Below are 20,949 nucleotides of genomic sequence, written 5' to 3' on the forward strand. Positions count from 1 at the left end.
GCTTATTTTTATTCCACGATATTCTTAATTTAAGATCATCTATTATTTATCCGGTACTTTGCTCTCGAGTTAGCTCTCGATTGATTAATCCCATAATTCATAATTGTTGAATACGAGTTACTTGAATAAACAATGTAGGATTAAAAATGACTTCTATATGTTAGTGGCTTTAACAAACTACGATAGAAGTATCTGCCATACTTTGCACCGTTTGTCAATTTGTATGCGTTCTTTCGATGATTCTTTCGAAAATGATCAATGTGTATAATCCAAATTCGATTTATCATCTCGATTAATTTCACGACAAAATAAATATATAGAAAATATTCGAATGTTTTAACTTTGAAGCTGCCCTTTATTCATATAACGCAATTGATTGATCACTGTCGAATGTTACATTCCTCTACAGAGAGTTTTACATTATAAAAGAAAATAATTCCAAATGGGAAAATTGAGACATGGATGTAAGAGGATGATCTCAACGACGCGGCCGTAACTTCGTCACTCATCTCTCGTCATCATTTTCCGCGTCTGAAGAAGCGTCGGGACGCGAGACGTCCCCACCCTCGGAGTCGCCTTCGCTACCCCCACTTTTCGAGAAGACTGCCTTCGTTTTTCGAAGTCGTCTCCGCCGGCAATTCGCATTCGACCGACGTCTTGGTTTAAAGAGTCTCGGGGATAGAGTTTTGAAGATGACTTGACTTCTGCCGACTGGAGTGAGCCGCAAATAGAAGAGACAGATATTTTAGCGAAAAAAAAGGAAGCGCTTCGATACTTCGATATTTCGATATTTCGATATATATATATATATTTATATTTATATATATATATATATATATTACAACGAAGAATTCGATCCAAGAGATCGTATACGCGAGTGATATAGAATTTTTGTTGTTGAGTGTTTTACGCCCTTAATTCCTCATTCTCGGAGATACGAATTTGAAGAAGAAGTTTTCGAACCTATCGATCAACAACAGCTCAGGGGTCAGAATACTGAACCCCTCTTGTAACGATTTTATAATCGTCAAAGGCCGATATCGAACGTTCAATTCAAAATGAAGCGACAACAGCAACAGCAACAGCAACAGCAACAGCAGCAGCAACATCAGCAACAACAGCAACAATACACTCAACAAAGAACCGAACGACAGGTCACTCGGCAACAGATCACCAGTCAGCAGAGAGGTCAGTTGTTTTTTTGGAATTTCATCATTATCTGAAAATACGAGACGAAATAGTTAAAAATTTAGCCAAAAGGATAAGTGCGTAGTTTAAAATTGAGAGTTCAATCAATTAGAATTTTATTGCATAATGTGCGTTGTATTTTTGTTACTGTTACATGACAAACTTTATAGCTTCCTGTCTCGAAAATTGATCATGTTTTTTAACCTATCGATTTGTTATAGGAAATAGATATGTAGCTACATCTTTCCGCTTTCTTTTTTTTTTTTTTTTTTAATCCTTCTAGCATCTTAATTCTCAATTTCTTTGTAGAAATATCCCCCTGAAAGATATTCTATTTTCGAGCGAGAGCACCGCCTCTGCGAGATCTAAAGATAGCTAACCGCTCTTTCGACGCACGTCTTTTGAAAATTCCTGCACGCGTTGCCCTCTAACTTACTAAGTCGCCCTCCTTAGAGGGTTTGATATTTCTCAAAAAAAAAAAAAAAAAAAAAAAAAAAAAAAAAAAAAAGAAAGGAAAAAAAAAGACAAAAAAAATTGCGCTGGAATGCATTCTTAAAAGATCCAAAAAAAGAAGAAGTTTGAACTAGGAGTTATTGCTTTGCATTTGACATCTGTATCTGTCATTCGAATGAAGATGTCATTTTCATTAAAATAAGACAACTCGATGACATCGACATCATACCTGTATGTGAATATATCGAGAAACTTATAAAAATAGGATTTTTAATAGCAATTTGCAATTGCGCATCTCATTCGACATAATTTGTTTCTAAGTTTAATACCGTTCAACGTATTCAAATATTTGATCGAGGAAATTTCCAAAAATCCATTTCATACATCCGACAGTATAATTTATAGTTATATACCGAATATATTATAGTTATATAGAGATATTAAAACTTCTGGGGAAATTCGTGCTGACAGAAGATATTGGCGATACTCCAAAAAACGAAATTACAAAGCTCAAATCAAAATGTCCTCAGGTATCATTATATTTACATTTACCAATCTTGTTGCATTATTCGATGCAAATGAAATCGATGCCAAAATTTTCACCATTACCCGGAAAAAATGTGTCTTTCCTTGCGGTGTCCGTGAATCATGTGCCGAAATAAAATTCGACCGTATTGTAGTTAAAAAGAGAGAGAGAGAGAGAGAAGGGGGGGGGGAGGGGGAAAGAGTTGTTACTAGAATTGAGAATAACACCTACTACAGATGTTAAGTTTCATACAGATATTTTAAGAAACATGTAAATCATTTATGATTCGTTAAGAAAAATCATTTATGGTTTCGTAAGAAAAATTCATTCGGTCTATAAACGATGCTAAAATCATTTTTCAAGATATACTTGAAATAGATATTAATAATTATGATTAATTGCAAGACAATCGTTCGTCACTTGCACTTTTTGCACTAATGACGCATATCTTTTTAAGCACACTAGGAACGACAATTAATATTCCTTGGAAAATTTTGGCTAAACTGCAGATCACAGCATTTGTAATTTATCATCAAGAAAGTCTACTTAAAGTGGTTTAGCTAATTGCCGCGACTAATTCTTATTCGTAACAGACTAAATGAAATGATCGCGCCTGCGAGACAATTAATCTTTCAATTGTTTAATAAAATGTCAACGAACGATAATACGTTTCTGTATTTAAAAAAAATTGCATCCGACATTTGCTTGTATGGTGCCAACATCGGAATTTTTACTTGGCTGAATAAGCGAACTTGTCTTCAATTTGGCATTGATTCTCAAAAGTAACATCAATCTATATATTTATTGAAACGTTTAACATATTATGTTGAAAGATCTTTCACAGCATCTGTCAATTCTAATTCTAATTTATAATAATTCCCTATCGTTCCTTTTTTTTTTTAAATTTCTTTTTTTTTTTCAAGTATTTATACCTCATGTTATCTCAAAATTATACCTGACATTTATTGGGTGAATATTATGCATCAAAAAAATCGTCAGGAATATATAAAAACGATTGATCAGCAAAAATTCATGATACATAACTAAAGAAGAATTTTATACCGTAGTAATCTGAAACAGCTGATCGAACAGAATACAACCTGTCATCGTCAGCATGTCATAAACGATAAGCAATCCAAACATTGACAAGAAGTATCGTAGTCTAATATAAAGCGAAACAAAAATTAAAGTTAAGATTGCACCTACAAACTATCGATAAAAGAAAGAAATAATAAGAAGTAGAGATTATTTGATTTTGCTTAGCCATAAATTTTGCACAACACGCTAGACGATTGGTCAAAGTAGGTACCTTTTCGCATAGACACGTAGAGTTGCATCTCGTCGCGTCACTGGGCGCTGCACATTGAGGAGATAATTGCTCCTAAAATGGCACAGGGTAACGCGATCCCCATCTGGATACAAAAATAGGATACCAAACTTATTCAACCATGATACGTCCTTCTCTCTCTCTCTCTCTCTCTCTCTCTCTCTCTCTCTCTCTCTCTCTTTCACTTTCTCGCAATTTTGATTACAAAGATGAGAGATTAATGCTTTTTTAGCATGGATTGATTTCCGTCTACAAGTTCGTCAAATGTTTCAGTACAGAAGCAACTTGTGTGTGCAACTTGTTGATACATTATATCATCCAGGATATCCTTCGAAGAATTTCCATCTTAGTTTACCGTCACGAATTTCATTATATTTTCTTCCTAATTTCATTTTTTCGCTTGATCTCTTTCTAACAATATTGTTCTAAGAGATAATCTATTTTAGATCTAAGGAGTTACTTCTGCAAAGTTTAATTATAACTATGCGCTATTTTTATCCTCGTCTTCCAAAAATTCTTGTCCCACCAAGTCACCTTCCCTTTGAAGTTTTTTTCAGCGCTATGGAAAAAATAAAAAGGGAACGAAGCAAAGGCAAAAGATCTTTCATTGAAGGGTAATATTCTCGGACGATTGTCGAACTAAATTATCTGTTTCTCTTAGTTAGGGATAATTGATGCATTCGACCTTTTTATGTACCCGATTGAGGACTTATCCAAAGAATTCGTATACCAGCCAGTTTGTAGTCATAGTATAATGAAAGTATAACTTTTTGAGAATTCGCATTGGTTGAAACATTGGCTGTGTTCCAAAAAATAAGACTACAAAGTACCCAATTATGTTTACTGATTCCGTTGTATGGTGCGATGCAAATATAATCATTGCCAAAACCTTCACCATATTCCAGGAAAAGTACATACTTCGCTGCCATATCTATGATTCATATGCAGAAATAAAATTTGACTGTATTGTAGCCGACGTCGTTACCAAGATTGTAAATAACACTCACATCTGTTATTACTGATATTTTAAGAAACGTGAAAAATGACTTCTGATACAATGGTTTTTTTAGAAAAGGAATGTATTCGACCCAGAAATGAAATAAAAATCACTTTAGGCGTGCTGGGTTAAAGATATATGTTTATGTATATAGGTAAAAGATATATATGCATGTTTATTATTCTGAAGAGATTCATATAACTAGAAGAATAAGAGAAAGTATTAGTATTGAATTTTGCATCATCGATGATATACTAAAAGAGTTATTGCAAGTACATAAGAAAATACGTATGCAAAGTAGGGATGGAAGAGAGATCAACGCTATGAGCTATTTTATTTTGGTCAGTGACTGGCTTTGCGTAACGGAGAACATGATTGGTCGAGGTACGCAACCATCCGGCATAGACACGTAGCGTCGCATCGCGTCTCGGCGCTGGGTGCCGCGCAGCGCAAAGATGGTTGCTCCTAAAATGGCCCAGGGTAACGCGATCCCCATCTGGATACAAAAATAGGATACCGCGCTTGTTCAACTGTGATACATTCCTCTCTCTCTCTCTCTCTCTCTCTCTCTCTCTCTCTCTCTCTCTCTCTCTCCCTCCCTCCCTCCCTACCTCTCTTCTCTATCTCCCGCTCATTCTCTTGAATACGACATTTTTTTTTTTTTATTAGAGCACTTTAGCACCCTACTTGTCCTTATTTTTTCTTGAAAGAGACATACATACTTGACCTTCGAAAATGATAGGGAAATGAAACGTGAAACGTGTGTCTTATTGCACATTCGTTTCGTATCGATCATTCAAGATTACGAAGGTCATTGAACAGATTATAATGATTTTCTGTGAATCACGAGAACAAATTCTTGAAATAGAATTAGTGATTTGAAATTAGTACACAATTGGCATTAAATGCTTTTTTATTTCTTAAAGTGATGATCGTTCATCATTTAGATTTGAGATATAGAAAAGGATATCAATTACATAGAGATTAAGTAATTTTATTGCACCTCAAAATAGTTTCATGAATAATAATATTGTCTTTCTAATCGTTATTGTTTTCAAAAGGCAATTAAGAAACTTATTAAGCGTGCGTTAATAACTGGATTTATTTCAAAGATGTTGATGCAGATAAATTCACGATACTTTTAACCGATTTTAATTTGTCTTGTTATGGTACTTGTGGCCAGGGTAGTCCAATTTGTTTCACGATGTGTGCTTTCAAATCTAATGAGCAAATTGGCTTAATTGCGTGGCGTCAAGCATTCCCATCAAAACGTATGGTCGCCTTGGTGCGTGACGATAACAGGAAAAACGGCGTAAACGCTTCGTTTCCTCGATTCGTTCTACCCTAGTTGGATGGAATAAGAATACATTTTGTTCTAGACTAAGCTGCGAATAAGCGAAAGATATTGAAGGCCGATTTCAATGGGCAAGATTTTGCACGTTATAAAATTAACCAATTATATCGTTTTTGTTTTTCCAGTCCAAGGGGAAATAGTGATGCAAACGACGCCAACGATACCAACGTAAGTTTGATAAGCTAATTAAAGTTAGCTAGAAAGATTTTTATGAAATAAATTTGTTTTATTATCTACATTTGTAGATTCACCGGCAGACCAGGTGATCCGTCGCCTCCGGTTTTCGAGCAGATCTTTAAAAATGCAAGATTCGCCCAAGGTGGAAATGCCATTTTCGAAGGATGCGTACGTGGAAATCCAAAACCGAACGTTTCTTGGACACACAAGGGTGCTCCTTTATTGGAATCACGAAAAATTCGGATGTCTTACGACGATAAGACCGGTATGGTTACGTTACAAATCAATCAGATAGGTCCAGGGGATGAGGGTGAATATACATGTAGTGCCAAAAATCAATATGGTAGGTTGAACAACTTTGGAAAACATTTCTGACATTTGCCAAATCATTATTTCAATTGGAACGTTCGATGATAATTTTAGGAGAAGCGATCTGCTCGGTGTATATTCAACCGGAAGGATTCGGACCTCCGCCTCAACAACAATTAGGTAGTTATAAAAAGGAATTTGCTCAAACCTTCCAAACGACCGAACAAAAAACTGGTAGCCAGACTTATCAGCAACGTAGTTATCAGCAAATGTACGACAAGCGAAGTTATGTCAATGGAACGTCTAGCATTGAGGACTTCAAGGTCATTAGTCATACGTTTGCCTTTCTTCTCTTTTTCTAATATATTTAACAATATGATCGGACAATCGAATCGTTAATTAAATATCCGTCTCATATTTACAGGTGGATACTTTCGAATATAGATTGTTGCGCGAGACGGAATTCCGAGAATCGATTACGCGTCGTTTTGTAGGCGAATCAGACTCGCAGATTTCTACGGTAATAGATCGCAGTCTGGGTCCGGTCGCACCAGCGCAAATCGTTCAAAAACCGAGAAATTCGAAGCTCATTGAAGGATCTGATGCCGTTTTTACTGCTAAAATAACCGGAAATCCAAAACCAAGGGTAAAAATCTTGAAAGAATTTTACTATACCATAAGGCTATGATAAAACTAAAAAGACAAAATTAAGTATATTGTTTTCGATCTTTTTAGTTGACTTGGTTCAAAAATGGCCAGAGGATCCGCGACTCACAACGCGTGGAAATGAGTTATTCGAATCAGCAAGCGACTTTGAAAATCAGGGTCGCACTACCGGAAGATAGTGGCCACTATACTTTATTATCTGAAAATCAACAAGGTTGCACAGTAAGCTCGGCATATCTAGCTATTGAATCTAGTGACCAAGTCGATCAAGCGGTTCATCAGATGCAACAAAGAGACATTGCGAAAAGCCAACAAATAGATTCTTCGTCATCAGAATCCGAAACTGGTAAAGTACTTCCGCCTAATTTCGTTCGTACTTGCGCTGACCGAGAAGCTACCGAAGGAAAGATGACAAGGTAAGAAAGAGTTGCGTTAAGATTTCTCATGGTTTCGAAAATAAATATTCAATCGTTAAAATATATCTACGTTTAGGTTTGATTGTCGTGTAACGGGTCGACCATATCCAGAAGTAACATGGTACATCAATGGACAACAAGTAGCCAACGATTTAACTCATAAAATTCTTGTTAACGAATCGGGCAATAATTCGTTGATGATCACCAACGTGAGTCGGTCTGACGCCGGTGTCGTTACTTGCATTGCTAGAAACAAAGCTGGTGAAACGTCTTTTCAATGTAATCTCAACGTCATCGAGAAGGAACAAGTTGTTGCACCAAAATTTGTCGAACGTTTCACGACTACTAATGTTAAAGAGGGTGAACCTGTAGTATTTACGGCACGTGCGGTTGGTACTCCTGTTCCACGAATCACCTGGCAGAAGGTAAAATAACATTCTTATCTTGATGAACACGTTGAACAAAATTTTAATGTTTTGTACATTTCGCATAGGATGGTGTACCAATTGCACCGGGTCCAGACGTGCGCATATCGATGGATGGCAGTGGAGCATCGACTTTGGATATACCTTGCGCTAAATTCTCTGATGCCGCATGGTATCAATGTACCGCACAAAATGTGGCTGGCTCCACTGCAACCCGAGCACGGCTTTTCGTTGAAACACCGAAGGGAGCCGCACCAGAACCAAGACGCTTGAATTTACCCCGACCGACAAAAATCATCGAACCAGAGTAAGTTATTAATTAGATTAATCTTAGAGTAATCCCTCTTAATCATTTTAAACTTTCCTAATGCCGACTAAAGATATATAAAGGAGAGAGAGGTATATCCTTGATAAAAAATCTTTCACATATAAATTTCAATAATTGGACAGTTTATTAAAACTAAAAACGTTAATAAAACTTTCAGACCAACACCTGGCCCCGAAGTGATCTACCTAAGACACGTAGAACGAGCCAAACCATATTTGCCTCCTCCTGAAGAAGATAAAATTTATCCACCACCACGTTTTATTATACCATTAAGAGATGTGCATCAAATTGAAGGTGGACGTATTCACTTCGAGGCCAGAATCGAACCGGTGGGCGACCCCACTATGAGGGTTGAGTGGTATGTTAACGGAAGAGCTCTCGACGCAAGTGAGTGTATATATATATATATATATATATATATAACTTTATGGTATGGTAAATTTGTGCCATCGATCAAAAATATCATATATTCGAATTATATTCGTAGGCTCACGCGCTACATCCATCTTCCGATTCGGCTTTATTTCTCTCGATCTTATCAGTATAGTTCTTCAAGATAGCGGTGAATATCTATGTCGCGTCGTTAGCTCTACCGGAGTTGCTGAATCTCGTGCCACTCTTAGCGTGACACGTGAGTATATGTCTTCGATTACTTAAAATAAATTACACCTTACGAACTTTGAATTAATGTTGACAATTGATTCGTTTTAGCACGCGCTACGATCGAGCAAGCCAGCCAACACCCCGACAGTCTTCAATATATCCAACAGCTCGAAGATTATAGCAAATATCAAAGGCAGGAGAGCGTGGAGGAGATATCATCTTCACAACGACCGGTCTTCATCCGACCACTCCAGGATCTTGGTGAGCTACAGGAAGGTCGTAACGCTCATTTCGAGGCGCAGTTGACACCTGTTAGCGATCCTACCATGAAAGTGGAGTGGTACAAGGATGGTAGACCAATCACAGCTAGTGAGTAAAGAAGAAAATAATCTTAATAATATTTATGTATCAAATTTAAATTTGTTACATTTATTCGTTTTAGGTTCAAGAATCACAACCATCTTCAACTTCGGATACGTCTCGCTTAACATATTGCACCTACGGGCTGAAGATGCAGGTTCTTATACAGTTAAAGCTGTGAATCGTTTGGGAGAGGCTATCAGCTCCGCGACTCTCCGTGTCTTTGGTAAGTTATCGGGATTGATAATTAAGTAAGAATAATATAAAATAGTTTAAGGTAACAGGAATATCAACTATTTTCATTTGAACATTACAGCAAGAACAAGTGTTACAACAGATTTAGGTATTCCTGAGCAACAGAGATACATTGAAGCTGCCGAGGAGTTGGAAGCTTACCAACAGGCTATTCATCAAAAATATGTGCAAGAACAGCCTGAACCGACTAGCCCACCGGAATTTAAATCGCCTATTAAGGATCAAAATGGAATACGAGAAGGCGGGTTTGCCCATTTCGAAGCCCGTTTAGAGCCAGTTGGTGACGCTGATTTACGCGTTGAATGGCTCAAAGATGGACGCCCTGTAGAAGCCAGTAAGCATTTCTTTCCATATTTCATATTAAATTTATAAAAATACATTTCAATGATTTTATCATATTGTTACTTTTCTTTCAATTAGGTTCACGAATTACAACATTCTTTAATTTCGGCTACGTTGCACTTACCATTAAATACGTCACGATTCACGACGTTGGCGTTTATACATGCCGCGCTTATAACAGAGTTGGCGAGGCCCATACCACCGCTCAATTAAGTGTTATTAGCAAGAACGATGTCATCTATGACAGTCAACATCCTACCGGCTTACAGAGAATTCAAACGCTTGAGGATTCGAGCAAATATATGCGTCAAGTGCAAGAGGAAGTACAGGTGAAGCAAGCACCACGTTTCTTAGGTACTTTGAAAGGGACCAATAAGATCGTCGAAGGTCAGCGCGCGCACTTTGAAGCCCGAGTCGAACCTCAAAGTGATCTGACTATGAAAATCGAATGGTATCATAATGGCAAATCCATTACTGCTGCTAATAGGATTCAAACCTATCACGATTTTGGATACGTAGCGATCGATATTCTTCAAGTTCGACCTGAAGATGCTGGTACATATACCGTCGTTGCAAGAAACGCTCTTGGCGAAGCTCAACTTTCAGCGACTATGATCGTCGAGAGTTAGTATCATTTTTTTTTTTTATCGATCTTAAATTTTATTTCAATTAACTATTTTTGCATGCATTTTTACTCTTTGTTTAGCACGCTCAAGCGTAGATACCAGCAGTATGCATCGCGGTACTTTTGAAAAAACTCAACGTCTCGAAGAATCTAAATTCGTCGAGCCACAATATCACATCGAAGAAATATCTAAATCAAAACCTATTTTCGTACAACCATTGAGCGATCCAAAGCCAGTTAGCGAAGGAAAAAATATTCATTTGGAGTGCCGCCTAGAACCAATGGGAGATCCAACTATGAGAGTCGAATGGTTCCAAAATGGACGACCTGTAACAGTTGGTTCAAGATTCAGAACATATTACGACTTTGGATTCGTCGCCCTGGATATTGTACATTCAACGATTTATGATTCAGGAGAATATACTGTTAGGGCTACCAATCATCTTGGTACTGCACATACTTCTGCTTGTGTCAGAGTCATCGGTAGATCCGATGTTGTAACAGAAACGCAAAACGAACAGTCACTTGAGCAAATTCAAATGCTGGAGGATTCTTCAAAGTTAGTAAAACTGTGATCAAGCGTATAATGATTAAATCAAACAAGTAAGATAACGATTATATCTGTTTCTTTTTCTTTTTTTTTCTAGATATCGTAAGACTCAGCAAGAAGAAGTTACAGTAATGCAAGCACCTCAATTTACTCGAGCACTTCATAACATCGAAACTGTAGAATTAACTAATGTCCATCTCGAGTGTCGCCTTCAACCAGTCGGTGATGCAACCATGAGAGTAGAATGGTTTGTTAATGGAAGACCAGTCAAAACTGGACACCGATTTAGACCATCTTATGAATTCGATTATGTGGCTTTGGATATACTCGGTGTTTATCCCGAAGACTCTGGGGTTTATACTTGCCAAGCAACTAATCAATTAGGCGAAGCTGTCACTTCGTGTTCGGTACGAGTACATGCGAAGAAGGATCTCTTACTAGAGTCTCAACATCCAGAAGGTTTAGAAAGAATACAATACTTGGAAGATGCTTCAAGATACAAAAGACACGAGTTGGTTGACGAAGTTGTAACCGTAAAGCCCAAATTCATTACTAGTCCAAAGAATCAAGAAAATCTTAGGGAAGGACAACACGCTCATTTCGAATGTAAGCTTGAACCTGTAACGGACTCTAACTTGAAAGTTGAATGGTATAAGAACGGTCGTCCAGTTACAATAGGTAAAATATCACTTATCTTGTTTTAATTAAAGGAATACTTTACAATTAGACAATTGATTAAATATCTACAATTGATTTATTTTGTATTTTTCTATTTACAGGACACCGATTCCGTCCAATTCACGATTTTGGTTACGTTGCATTGGATGTAATCGATTTAATTGCCGAAGATTCTGGAACGTATACTTGCCGAGCCGTCAATCTTGTTGGTAGCGACGAAGTTTCCTGTACATTATCTTGCCGCTCCACGGCACAAATTCTAACAGATACACGAAACGAAAGCGGCCTCGAGCAGATTCATTATCTTGAAGATCGTTCCAAATATCATCGGCAGGAAGTGATCGAGGAAACAACAACGCAGGCACCAATCTTTACCACTTCCTTGAACAATGTGGAAATCAAAGAAGGACAAAGAGCTCATTTCGAGTGCAGACTCATTCCTGTGTCGGATACAACGATGAAAGTTGAATGGTTCCATAATAATACGCCTGTCAAGGCTGGTTCAAGATTCGTAGAAACCAACAGTTTCGGTTTCGTTGCACTCGATATCATGTATGCATATCCAGATGATTCTGGTACATACACTTGCCGTGCCAAGAACATCATCGGAGAGGCTATTACTTCAGCAACTGCTGTAGTACATTGTAAGTTTATATCGTTTATTTTCAATAAATAGTTTTTTTCCATTAAGTATATATATATATATATCCTGAGAATGTATCATTTAAATTGTAATATTTCCTAGCGAAAAAATCAATTTACATGGAGTCACATAACGAAGAAGCTTTAGAAAGACTTCGTTATCTCGAAGATACCTCTCGTTATCAACGTAAAACTGTACAAGAAGAAACGGTTACGCAAGCACCAGTTTTCACAATGCCGATCAAAGATTTGCGCGTGGCTGAGAATCAAGCGGCTCATTTTGAAGCACGTGTTATTCCAGTTGGTGATTCCAAGCTCAAAGTAGAATGGCTTCGTAATGGTGTACCTATTGCTGCTTGTAAGCTAAAGATACTCCAGATACAAAAGATCATTACTTCCTTTCACGTTCAATCGTGTATTACATAAAAATCTCATTTTTATAGCAAATCGCGTAACAACAATGCATGATTTTGGATATGTCGCTTTGAACATGAAGTATGTCAATCCTGAAGATTCAGGTACTTACACTTGTCGTGCGACAAACGATCTAGGAGAAGCCGTAACTTCAGCAACACTTTTCGTTCAATGTAAGTAAAGAACTGGGTAAAAACAGAAACTTTAATTGCTTTATTAGTAAAGTAATTATTACAGCTCGATGTTTGCTAAGCTTTCGCTGTTTAAAGAAACGCTTATCTTGCAAATTACCTTTTCTATTTTCAACGTAGTACAAATATTGCTGCTATTTTTTTTTTTTTCTTTTTTTTTTTTTTGGTGAAATCCTCGTAAATATGTGATACCATTCACATATCATTTTTACTTATCACTTTGATCTATCAATACAATACTAGTTTAGCAATTTTGAATCGTACACTGACACACTCGCTCGGAACAATAATTTTCATATAAAAAACTAAAACATGATGTATATCGTTACTTCATATCACTATTACACTGACAAACTCTTCCACGACACAGCAAAAGCAGCCCTGCAATTCGAGTCGCAACACGAAAGTGCCTTATCCAAGCTCCAAGCTCTGGAAGATACCAGCAAATATCAACGTCGCGAGGAAGAAGAGATAGTGGTGAAAGAGAAGCCTTCATTTACGGTTCAATTGAATGGGCCTTCGAAGTTAGTCGAAGGACAAAGTGCACATTATGAATGCCGCATAGAACCCTATCCTGATCCGAACATGAAGGTGGAGTGGTTCCACAATGGTAAACCACTGTCCACCGGTCACAGGTATAGAACAGCTTGTGACTTTGGCTTCGCATCTTTGGACGTTCTGACAGTTTATGCTGAGGATTCGGGCACATACACCTGCCAGGCCACCAATAAACTGGGAACGGCCAAGAGCTCGATAAATCTTGATGTAAAATGTGAGTAAAATAATCGAAACGAACGATCGAATATCAATGATACACGATAATGTATTTTGCATCGATAGGTACTAGCTTATGCTTCTGTCTCTTTCCGATATGTATTTTGCTTTTCCAACATCGATCTTCGACTCATTGTTACAAATTATAATTGGATACGAGTTATCAATAGATTTGTGCCGATGCAGCGAAGATTTCTTGTTGAGACTGTATGCGGGGACAGTAGGTGGATTTCTCTTGTATAGATTCCCTTTTTTTTTTTTTCTTCGGTTTAGTCATTAAGTGATGATCTTTCCTTGTCTTGTTGTGCATATATGTCTTCTTTTTTGTTCATTGCTTGCAAGCATCATTCCACGTACGCGAATGACTTTCTACAAATGTATACAGGAGGTGTATGTCATATCCTCCAATGTAACACGATGCGCTACTTTTCAGCACGCTCCTCTATAATCCGCGAAACCCAACACGAAAGTGCTCTTAAGAAGATACAATATCTCGAAGATGATTCTCGTTACAAACGTACCGAGGAAGAAGATTTCATAATCGCTGAGAAGCCTAAATTTGGAAGACCATTGAAGAATATTGAACACTTACCTGAAGGGAAGAACGCTCATCTCGAAGCAACATTGACGCCAGTTAATGATCCCACGATGATCGTTGAATGGTTCAGAGATGGAAGACCCGTACCTCAAGGACACAAATTTAAGACCACTTACGACTTTGGATACGTCGCTCTGGACATTCTTTACGCTTATCCTGAAGATTCTGGCACGTATATGTGTAAAGCCAGAAATGCTGTTGGTGAAGCTGTCACCACGTGCGTCATCAGCGTAGACTGTAAGTCAAAGGAGAAGAAAATTATTCTATTTTACATCATTTTATTAATATACAGTACATGTCATATAATATCTAATAGTATGAATGTATTTCAAAACAAACGAAAAACATATGTCAAAAGAACTGTCAGAGAAATTGACAAGTACATAATCATAGACGTCTATCAAAATTGAAATTAAAATGAAATATCGAAAATATTATTCTTAAAGTTGAAATTTTCTTATTTACAGCTAAGCAAGGTCTCTTCCTGGATACCCTAGATGCTCAACGTTTACAAAAGATACGAGAATTAGAATACGTTGAAATTAAAGAAGAAGTCGAAAAGGAAGTGGTTCATCAAAAACCCGTATTTTTAACGCCATTGAACAACCTGGATCATTTGAAGGAAGGTGAACACGCTCATTTGGAATGTCGCGTCGAACCGATCAACGATCCGAATTTGAAGATCGAATGGTATTTGTTTTTAATATTTTTTACACTGCGATTTAATATTATAATATAATAATCTAAATAATATTCTATTCTAGGTTTGTAAACGGAGTTGCCGTAAGGACTGGTCATCGCTTCCGTACCACACACGATTTTGGTTATGTCGCTCTCGATATTTTGTATACTTATCCAGAAGATTCAGGAACTTATATGTGCAAAGCAACGAATTTGGCTGGAGAAGCAGTGAATACGTGCACGATTAAAGTTGGCTGTAAGTATTTTTATTTTTTAAGTAATGTATTTTTTCGAAGAGCTTAATCTTTTATCTATTTTCATGATCAGCAAAATCAAATAAACATCGTCCTCCTGAATTCCACCTCCAGAAAAAACCATTCCACTCAACTCAAAAAAATGAGTTTCCACGTTTGTCCTCATCTCGATACAAGTTTCGTGAAAATTTTAAAAAATCCATTGATACTAATCAAAATACACGAAAGGATTGTTACTTAGTACCTTGCAAATTCATCGAGCCAAGCACATATAATTGTAAAAAATCATTTGGTACGAAAATATGTTCTCCTCAAACTAGAATGACATTGCATGATTCTAACAAACATTCTCATATGCGGCATACTAGATTTCGACGATAACAAGAACAAAATTTCTTCAAGTTAGTAGCCTTTCGTAAGAAATCAAGACTTTAAAAAATTTTTAACATTTTAATTGCTATTAAAACGAAACATTTAATAACTTAATAAATTATCTTGAATTTTTTTCTTCTTTTAGCTCGTCGCAGTATACTTTTGGACACACAACATCCGGATGGTCTCGAAAAGATTCGTGAACTTGAAGCTCAAGGTCATCCTGCTCGATTAGAAGTAGAGGAACCTCCGTTAACACCACCGAGATTTGTTTCTGAGCTCAGGGTATAAAAACTTACAAAAGAATTACGACAATAACAAAAAAAAAAAAAAAAAAAAAAAAGAAAAAGAAAAAAAAAAAAGAAAAAAGCAATAGCACAAATCGTCCAAATGCAAATGGATGATTATTTTTTTAGGGCACTACTGAAGTCTACGAAGGTCAGACAGCTCACTTTGAATGCCAAGTGGAACCACTTCACGATGCCAATCTTCGAATCGAATTCTTCCACAATGGCAAGCCATTACCATCGGCATCTCGTTTCCACATGACCTTTGATTTTGGATATGTGGCATTGGACATCAGTCACACGGTACCCGAAGATGCAGGACAATATTCTGTTAAAGCTATAAATGCCCTTGGACAATGCGTATCTTCCATCGAACTTAAAGTGATACCGCGTGACAATATCATTTTGGATTCTCAACGACCAGAAGGAATGGACAAGATTCGCGAACTCGAAGCTCAACAACCGTGGAAAAGGCCAGACATACCAGAACCACAAACGAGACAACGACCCGTTTTCACGCAGCCCTTGCAAAATATCGATGCTATACCCGAAGGCCATACAGCTCACTTCGAATGTAGACTCATACCTGTTGGTGATCCTACTCTAAAAGTGGAATGGTTTAGAAATGAAGTACCGTTGGAAACAAGTACGAGAGAAATTTTCATAACTTCGGACTATTAGTTTAATCCTTTGATATTACGAATAATTTTTCGATTCATTACAGGTTCCCGTATAACGAAGGTTCACGATTTTGGATACGTGGCTTTGGATATTACGCATGTTCGCGATGAAGACGAAGGTGTCTACATGTGCCGTGCTTCCAATCCGCTTGGAGAAGCAGTTACTACAGCATCGATGAAAATTAAGAGTTAGTTCTTTTTCCAAATTTTATTCTATCTTACGAGTTTAAATCAGAGATTTATTTATTATTTATATGTATTTAGCTAAAGCCAGTATTCAATTGGATACCCAACACCCTGAAGCACAGCGTAGAATTGCTCAATTAGAAGCTGATAAAGGACCTAGCCGAGCGGAGGAACCAGATAAGGTTTTCGACAAACCTATCTTTACTCAGTTATTAACTGGACCTACAGAACTCTGGGAGGGTCAGCTTGCCAGATACGAATGTAGAGTCGTTCCCGTGGGTGATGCTAGTTTGAGATTTGAATGGTATATGAACGGGATCGAGTTGAAAATGGGTAAGTTCTAAGTCCTCAATCATTAGATTATTTCCGTGGTTGAGTTTCGATTAGATTAGATTCTAATGTCTGTTATAAAATTACAGGATCTCGCTTCCATGTAAATCATGATTTTGGTTATGTAACATTGGACATATTGAAAGTCATACCAGAAGATTCTGGAGTGTATACTTGTAAAGCTATTAATAAAAGCGGAGAAGCCGTTTCATCGATTTCTCTCAAAGTTAAAGCACGGTCTGCGATCGATGCTCAAAGTATACAACCGGATGCATGGCAAAAGATTCAACTCAAGGAAGCGGAGATGAATAAAGTACCAGAGATGTTCGTTGATACAACACCTCAACAAGCACCGGTATTCACGAAACATTTGGAAAGTTATGATAAATTGGTCGAAGGACAACATGTTTATCTTGAAGCTCAAGTAGAGCCAAGAGCTGATCCTAATTTGCGAGTAGAATGGTTCAAAAATGGTATATCCCTACAAACTGGTACAAGATTACGTAGTACCTTTGATTTTGGCTTAGTCACACTGTCCATCAACGGTCTAAGACCAGACGATTCGGCCATTTACACCTGCAAAGCTACAAATCTACTTGGAGAAGCAGTGTCTACGTGTAGTTTGAAAATTGTGGATCGCCATTGGCTTCTTGGAGATACTCTTCATCCAGACGCATTGCCCAAAATTGATGCTCTTGAACAACCACAAATCGGTACTACCGAGCAACCAGAACCCGTGTACGAAGAACCAGTTTTCATAACTCACTTGAACAATGTAGAATGCGTTGAAGGTGATAACGTTCATTTCGAGTGTAACGTAGAACCATCAAAAGATCCAACTATGAAAATTGAATGGTTCATGAATGGAAAGCCACTACCAACTGGTGCACGATTTAAGTCGACTTACGATTTTGGATATGTTGCACTCGACATTACACATAGCTACGAAGAGGATTCAGGCATCGTGACGGTTAAGGCAACGAATTCCAAGGGAACAGCACAGACATCAGGTACCCTGAAATGCATCAGCAAACAAAGTATTTACCTCCAGACTCAACATCCGCAAGGTGAAGCTGGATTGGAAAAAGTTAAAGAAGCCGAAGACGCTTATTTATCGAAATATAGAAGACCGGATGATAAACCGGAACATGAATATCCCAAACCAATTTGGACCGTACCTCTTCAACCAGAATTCAAGTTAGGAGAATCTGAACCTCTTCATTTAGAAGGACAGGTCGAACCGAAGGATGATCCTGATTTGAAAATCGAATGGTATTTCAATGGTAAAGCTTTGGAGCATGGAGCTCGTTTTAAAATGACCAGCGACTTTGGATTTGTTACCTTGGATCTTACGGATGTTTACGATAGGGATTCTGGTATTTACACCTGTAAAGCATATAACAAAGCTGGAGAAGCGTTTACATCTACGACCGTATATTGTTCGACTAAAGAAAGTATTATCGAAAAGTCTCAACATCCAAAAGGCAAGGAAGGTCTGGAAGCTATTCAAGACCTCGAGGAATCTCTGAAACGGCAGGATGGTGCTTTGCCTGAAAGCGAAGAGGGACATCCTCCCGTTTTCACCTCACAATTCGAGAATCTGACTAATCTATCGGAAGGTGAGATAGCTCATTTCGAGGCGTCGCTTACACCAACGGGCGATCAGACTATGGTGGTTGAATGGTTCTATAATGGAAAATCATTAGAAGCTAGTCATCGTACTAGAACCGTTTACGCCTTTGGTATGGTCGTATTGGAAGTCCTTGGAACTAAAATTGAAGATTCGGGTACCTATTCTTGTAGAGCAACGAACAAATGGGGTAAAGCAGAGATAAGCGTTCAGCTTGAATGCGTAGACAAGTCGAAGGGACAAAAACCAAAATTCACCACTCATATACAGTCCTTGGAGGGTCTTAAAGATGGACAATCGGTACATTTCGAATGTACTCTTATTCCTGTGGGCGATCCACATATGAAGGTCGAATGGTTCCACAATGGACAACCTCTTAGACACTCTTCTCGTTTCAAAATGGTTTCCGATTTTGGATTCGTCGTTATGGATATTGCCGGAGTTATGTCGCATGACACCGGAGAATACGTATGCAAAGCTAGCAACAAATATGGCGAAGATTATACGAAAGCGACCATTAAATGTTTCGGAAAAAGTGGAGTATACCTCGATTCTCTTCAACCTGATTCTCTCGCTAGAATTCGCGAACTTGAAAGCTACGGCGGTGAACAACCGACTACTCCAACTACTCCTATTGCCGAACCACCCAAGTTTATCACGCAAATTGCAGACATTACAAAACTCGTGGAAGGACAATCTGCTCACTTCGAAGCCAGACTGACTCCTGTCAATGATCCAGACTTGAAAGTTGAATGGTACTACAATGGTAAAAAGCTACCTCACGGCCATCGTTATAGAACTTTCCATGATTTCGGTATCGTCATTCTCGACATACTTTATTGTTACGAAGAAAATTCCGGTGTATACGAATGCAGAGCCTTCAACAAGTACGGCGAAGATACGACTAAAGCGACATTGAAATGTTTTTCAAAATCCAGCCTTATTTTGGAATCCCAATTACCAAAAGGAATGGAAGGTGGTTTAGAGAAAATCCAAACCCTCGAGGACTCTATGATTCGTACTAGAGACGAGAAAACAGTTGAAGAACGTGGTAAAGCTCCAGTTTTTACTGTACCTTTAAGCAACATCGATGGTCTTCGGGAAGGAGAAAGTGCTCACTTTGAAGCCAGACTTACACCTACGGATGATCCAAGATTAAAGGTAAAATATATTTTCGAATATAATTTCAAATATAAGATATAAATATACTTTTTATTATCTAACTTTTCTAATAAATAAAAACTGCGTTTATAGGTCGAATGGTTCTGGAACGGTAAACCGCTTCGAACAGGTTCACGCTTTCGAACATTCTGTGATTTCGGTTTCGTTATCCTGGAGATCTCACCAATTTACCCTGAAGATTCCGGAGAATATAGTTGTCGAGCAATTAACGATTACGGTGAAGCAGTAACCACTTGTACTATGAAGTGTACAGGAAAACGCAGTATAATTCTTGAATCACAATTGCCAAAAGGCATGGAGAGTACAATAGATAAGATAGCTGAACTCGAAGGTCTTGGAAACGAACCTGGGCAACCAAGTCCCGACGATGATACAGGAAAGCCACCAGAATTCATCACTACTCCATCGGATTTAACGCTTGCAGAGAATTCCTTAGCTCATTTCGAATGCAGGCTCGTACCTATCAACGATTCTAGCATGAGAGTTGAATGGTTCCATAATGGAAAGCCTCTTCTAGCTGGTACCAGGGTAAAAACCATTCATGATTTTGGTTTTGTCATTTTGGAAGTGGCCAATTGCTATCAACGAGATTCCGGCCTTTACACGTGTAAGGCAACCAATCGTCACGGAGAAGCTACGGTGTCCTGTAAGTTGCAAGTTCGTGGTCGTCAAGGTATTATTTTAGAACCACAATTGCCTAGCAATTTCAAGACCGGTACCGAAAGTATTCAAAAACTAGAAGAATCCCTCTACAAGAAAGATGAAATCCTTGCGGAAGAGGAAACTCCTAATCCACCGAGATTCATAGTCGAATTGAAAGATATCGAGGTCGAGGAATCTGGCCCAAGTCACTTCGATTGTAGAGTCGAACCGGTCGGTGATCCGACGATGCGCGTTGAATGGTACCACAATGGTCGGCCTTTCGCAACTGGCTCTCGCGTACATCAAATTAATGACTTCGGATTTATTTCACTGGATATGTCTTATACGTATGCGAGAGACAGCGGTGAATACGTCTGCAGAGCTACGAATAAATGGGGTACTGCGACTACCAAAGCAACCATCACTTGTAAATGTACGTAAAAAATACATATTTTTATATTTAAAAGATACAATATGTCGATAAGATTTTGAACCTCATACTACTCT

General features: G+C 38.0%; 1 protein-coding gene across 16 annotated transcripts in view; it reads left to right on the forward strand.

Moving 5' to 3' along the window:
* The window catches only part of LOC124954283 (titin), an 86,294-nt gene that overhangs the window by 4,261 nt on the left and 61,084 nt on the right, over positions 1-20,949 (forward strand). For 6 of the 16 annotated variants that reach the window (XM_047506945.1, XM_047506948.1, XM_047506950.1 and 3 more), the window contains exons 1-29: positions 647-1,188; positions 5,971-6,013; positions 6,091-6,365; positions 6,446-6,654; positions 6,756-6,977; positions 7,067-7,413; positions 7,490-7,838; positions 7,907-8,145; positions 8,324-8,553; positions 8,654-8,797; positions 8,878-9,138; positions 9,212-9,355; positions 9,446-9,718; positions 9,805-10,350; positions 10,433-10,910; positions 10,999-11,579; positions 11,681-12,223; positions 12,325-12,579; positions 12,665-12,808; positions 13,197-13,598; positions 14,034-14,435; positions 14,666-14,888; positions 14,963-15,135; positions 15,651-15,790; positions 15,922-16,438; positions 16,517-16,660; positions 16,737-16,991; positions 17,078-19,779; positions 19,873-20,875. In XM_047506945.1, the coding sequence (XP_047362901.1) occupies positions 1,059-1,188; positions 5,971-6,013; positions 6,091-6,365; positions 6,446-6,654; positions 6,756-6,977; positions 7,067-7,413; positions 7,490-7,838; positions 7,907-8,145; positions 8,324-8,553; positions 8,654-8,797; positions 8,878-9,138; positions 9,212-9,355; positions 9,446-9,718; positions 9,805-10,350; positions 10,433-10,910; positions 10,999-11,579; positions 11,681-12,223; positions 12,325-12,579; positions 12,665-12,808; positions 13,197-13,598; positions 14,034-14,435; positions 14,666-14,888; positions 14,963-15,135; positions 15,651-15,790; positions 15,922-16,438; positions 16,517-16,660; positions 16,737-16,991; positions 17,078-19,779; positions 19,873-20,875 (11,374 nt within the window). In that variant the 5' untranslated portion in view covers positions 647-1,058. Of the gene's footprint in view, positions 1-637; positions 1,189-5,970; positions 6,014-6,090; positions 6,366-6,445; positions 6,655-6,755; positions 6,978-7,066; positions 7,414-7,489; positions 7,839-7,906; positions 8,146-8,323; positions 8,554-8,653; positions 8,798-8,877; positions 9,139-9,211; positions 9,356-9,445; positions 9,719-9,804; positions 10,351-10,432; positions 10,911-10,998; positions 11,580-11,680; positions 12,224-12,324; positions 12,580-12,664; positions 12,809-13,196; positions 13,599-14,033; positions 14,436-14,665; positions 14,889-14,962; positions 15,136-15,650; positions 15,791-15,921; positions 16,439-16,516; positions 16,661-16,736; positions 16,992-17,077; positions 19,780-19,872; positions 20,876-20,949 lie in introns of those variants that run through there. The other 10 variants (XM_047506961.1, XM_047506954.1, XM_047506956.1 and 7 more) reach the window with 7 other exon arrangements.

The sequence above is a fragment of the Vespa velutina genome, chromosome 15, assembly GCF_912470025.1.
Source record: "Vespa velutina chromosome 15, iVesVel2.1, whole genome shotgun sequence".
NCBI lineage: Eukaryota > Metazoa > Arthropoda > Insecta > Hymenoptera > Vespidae > Vespa > Vespa velutina.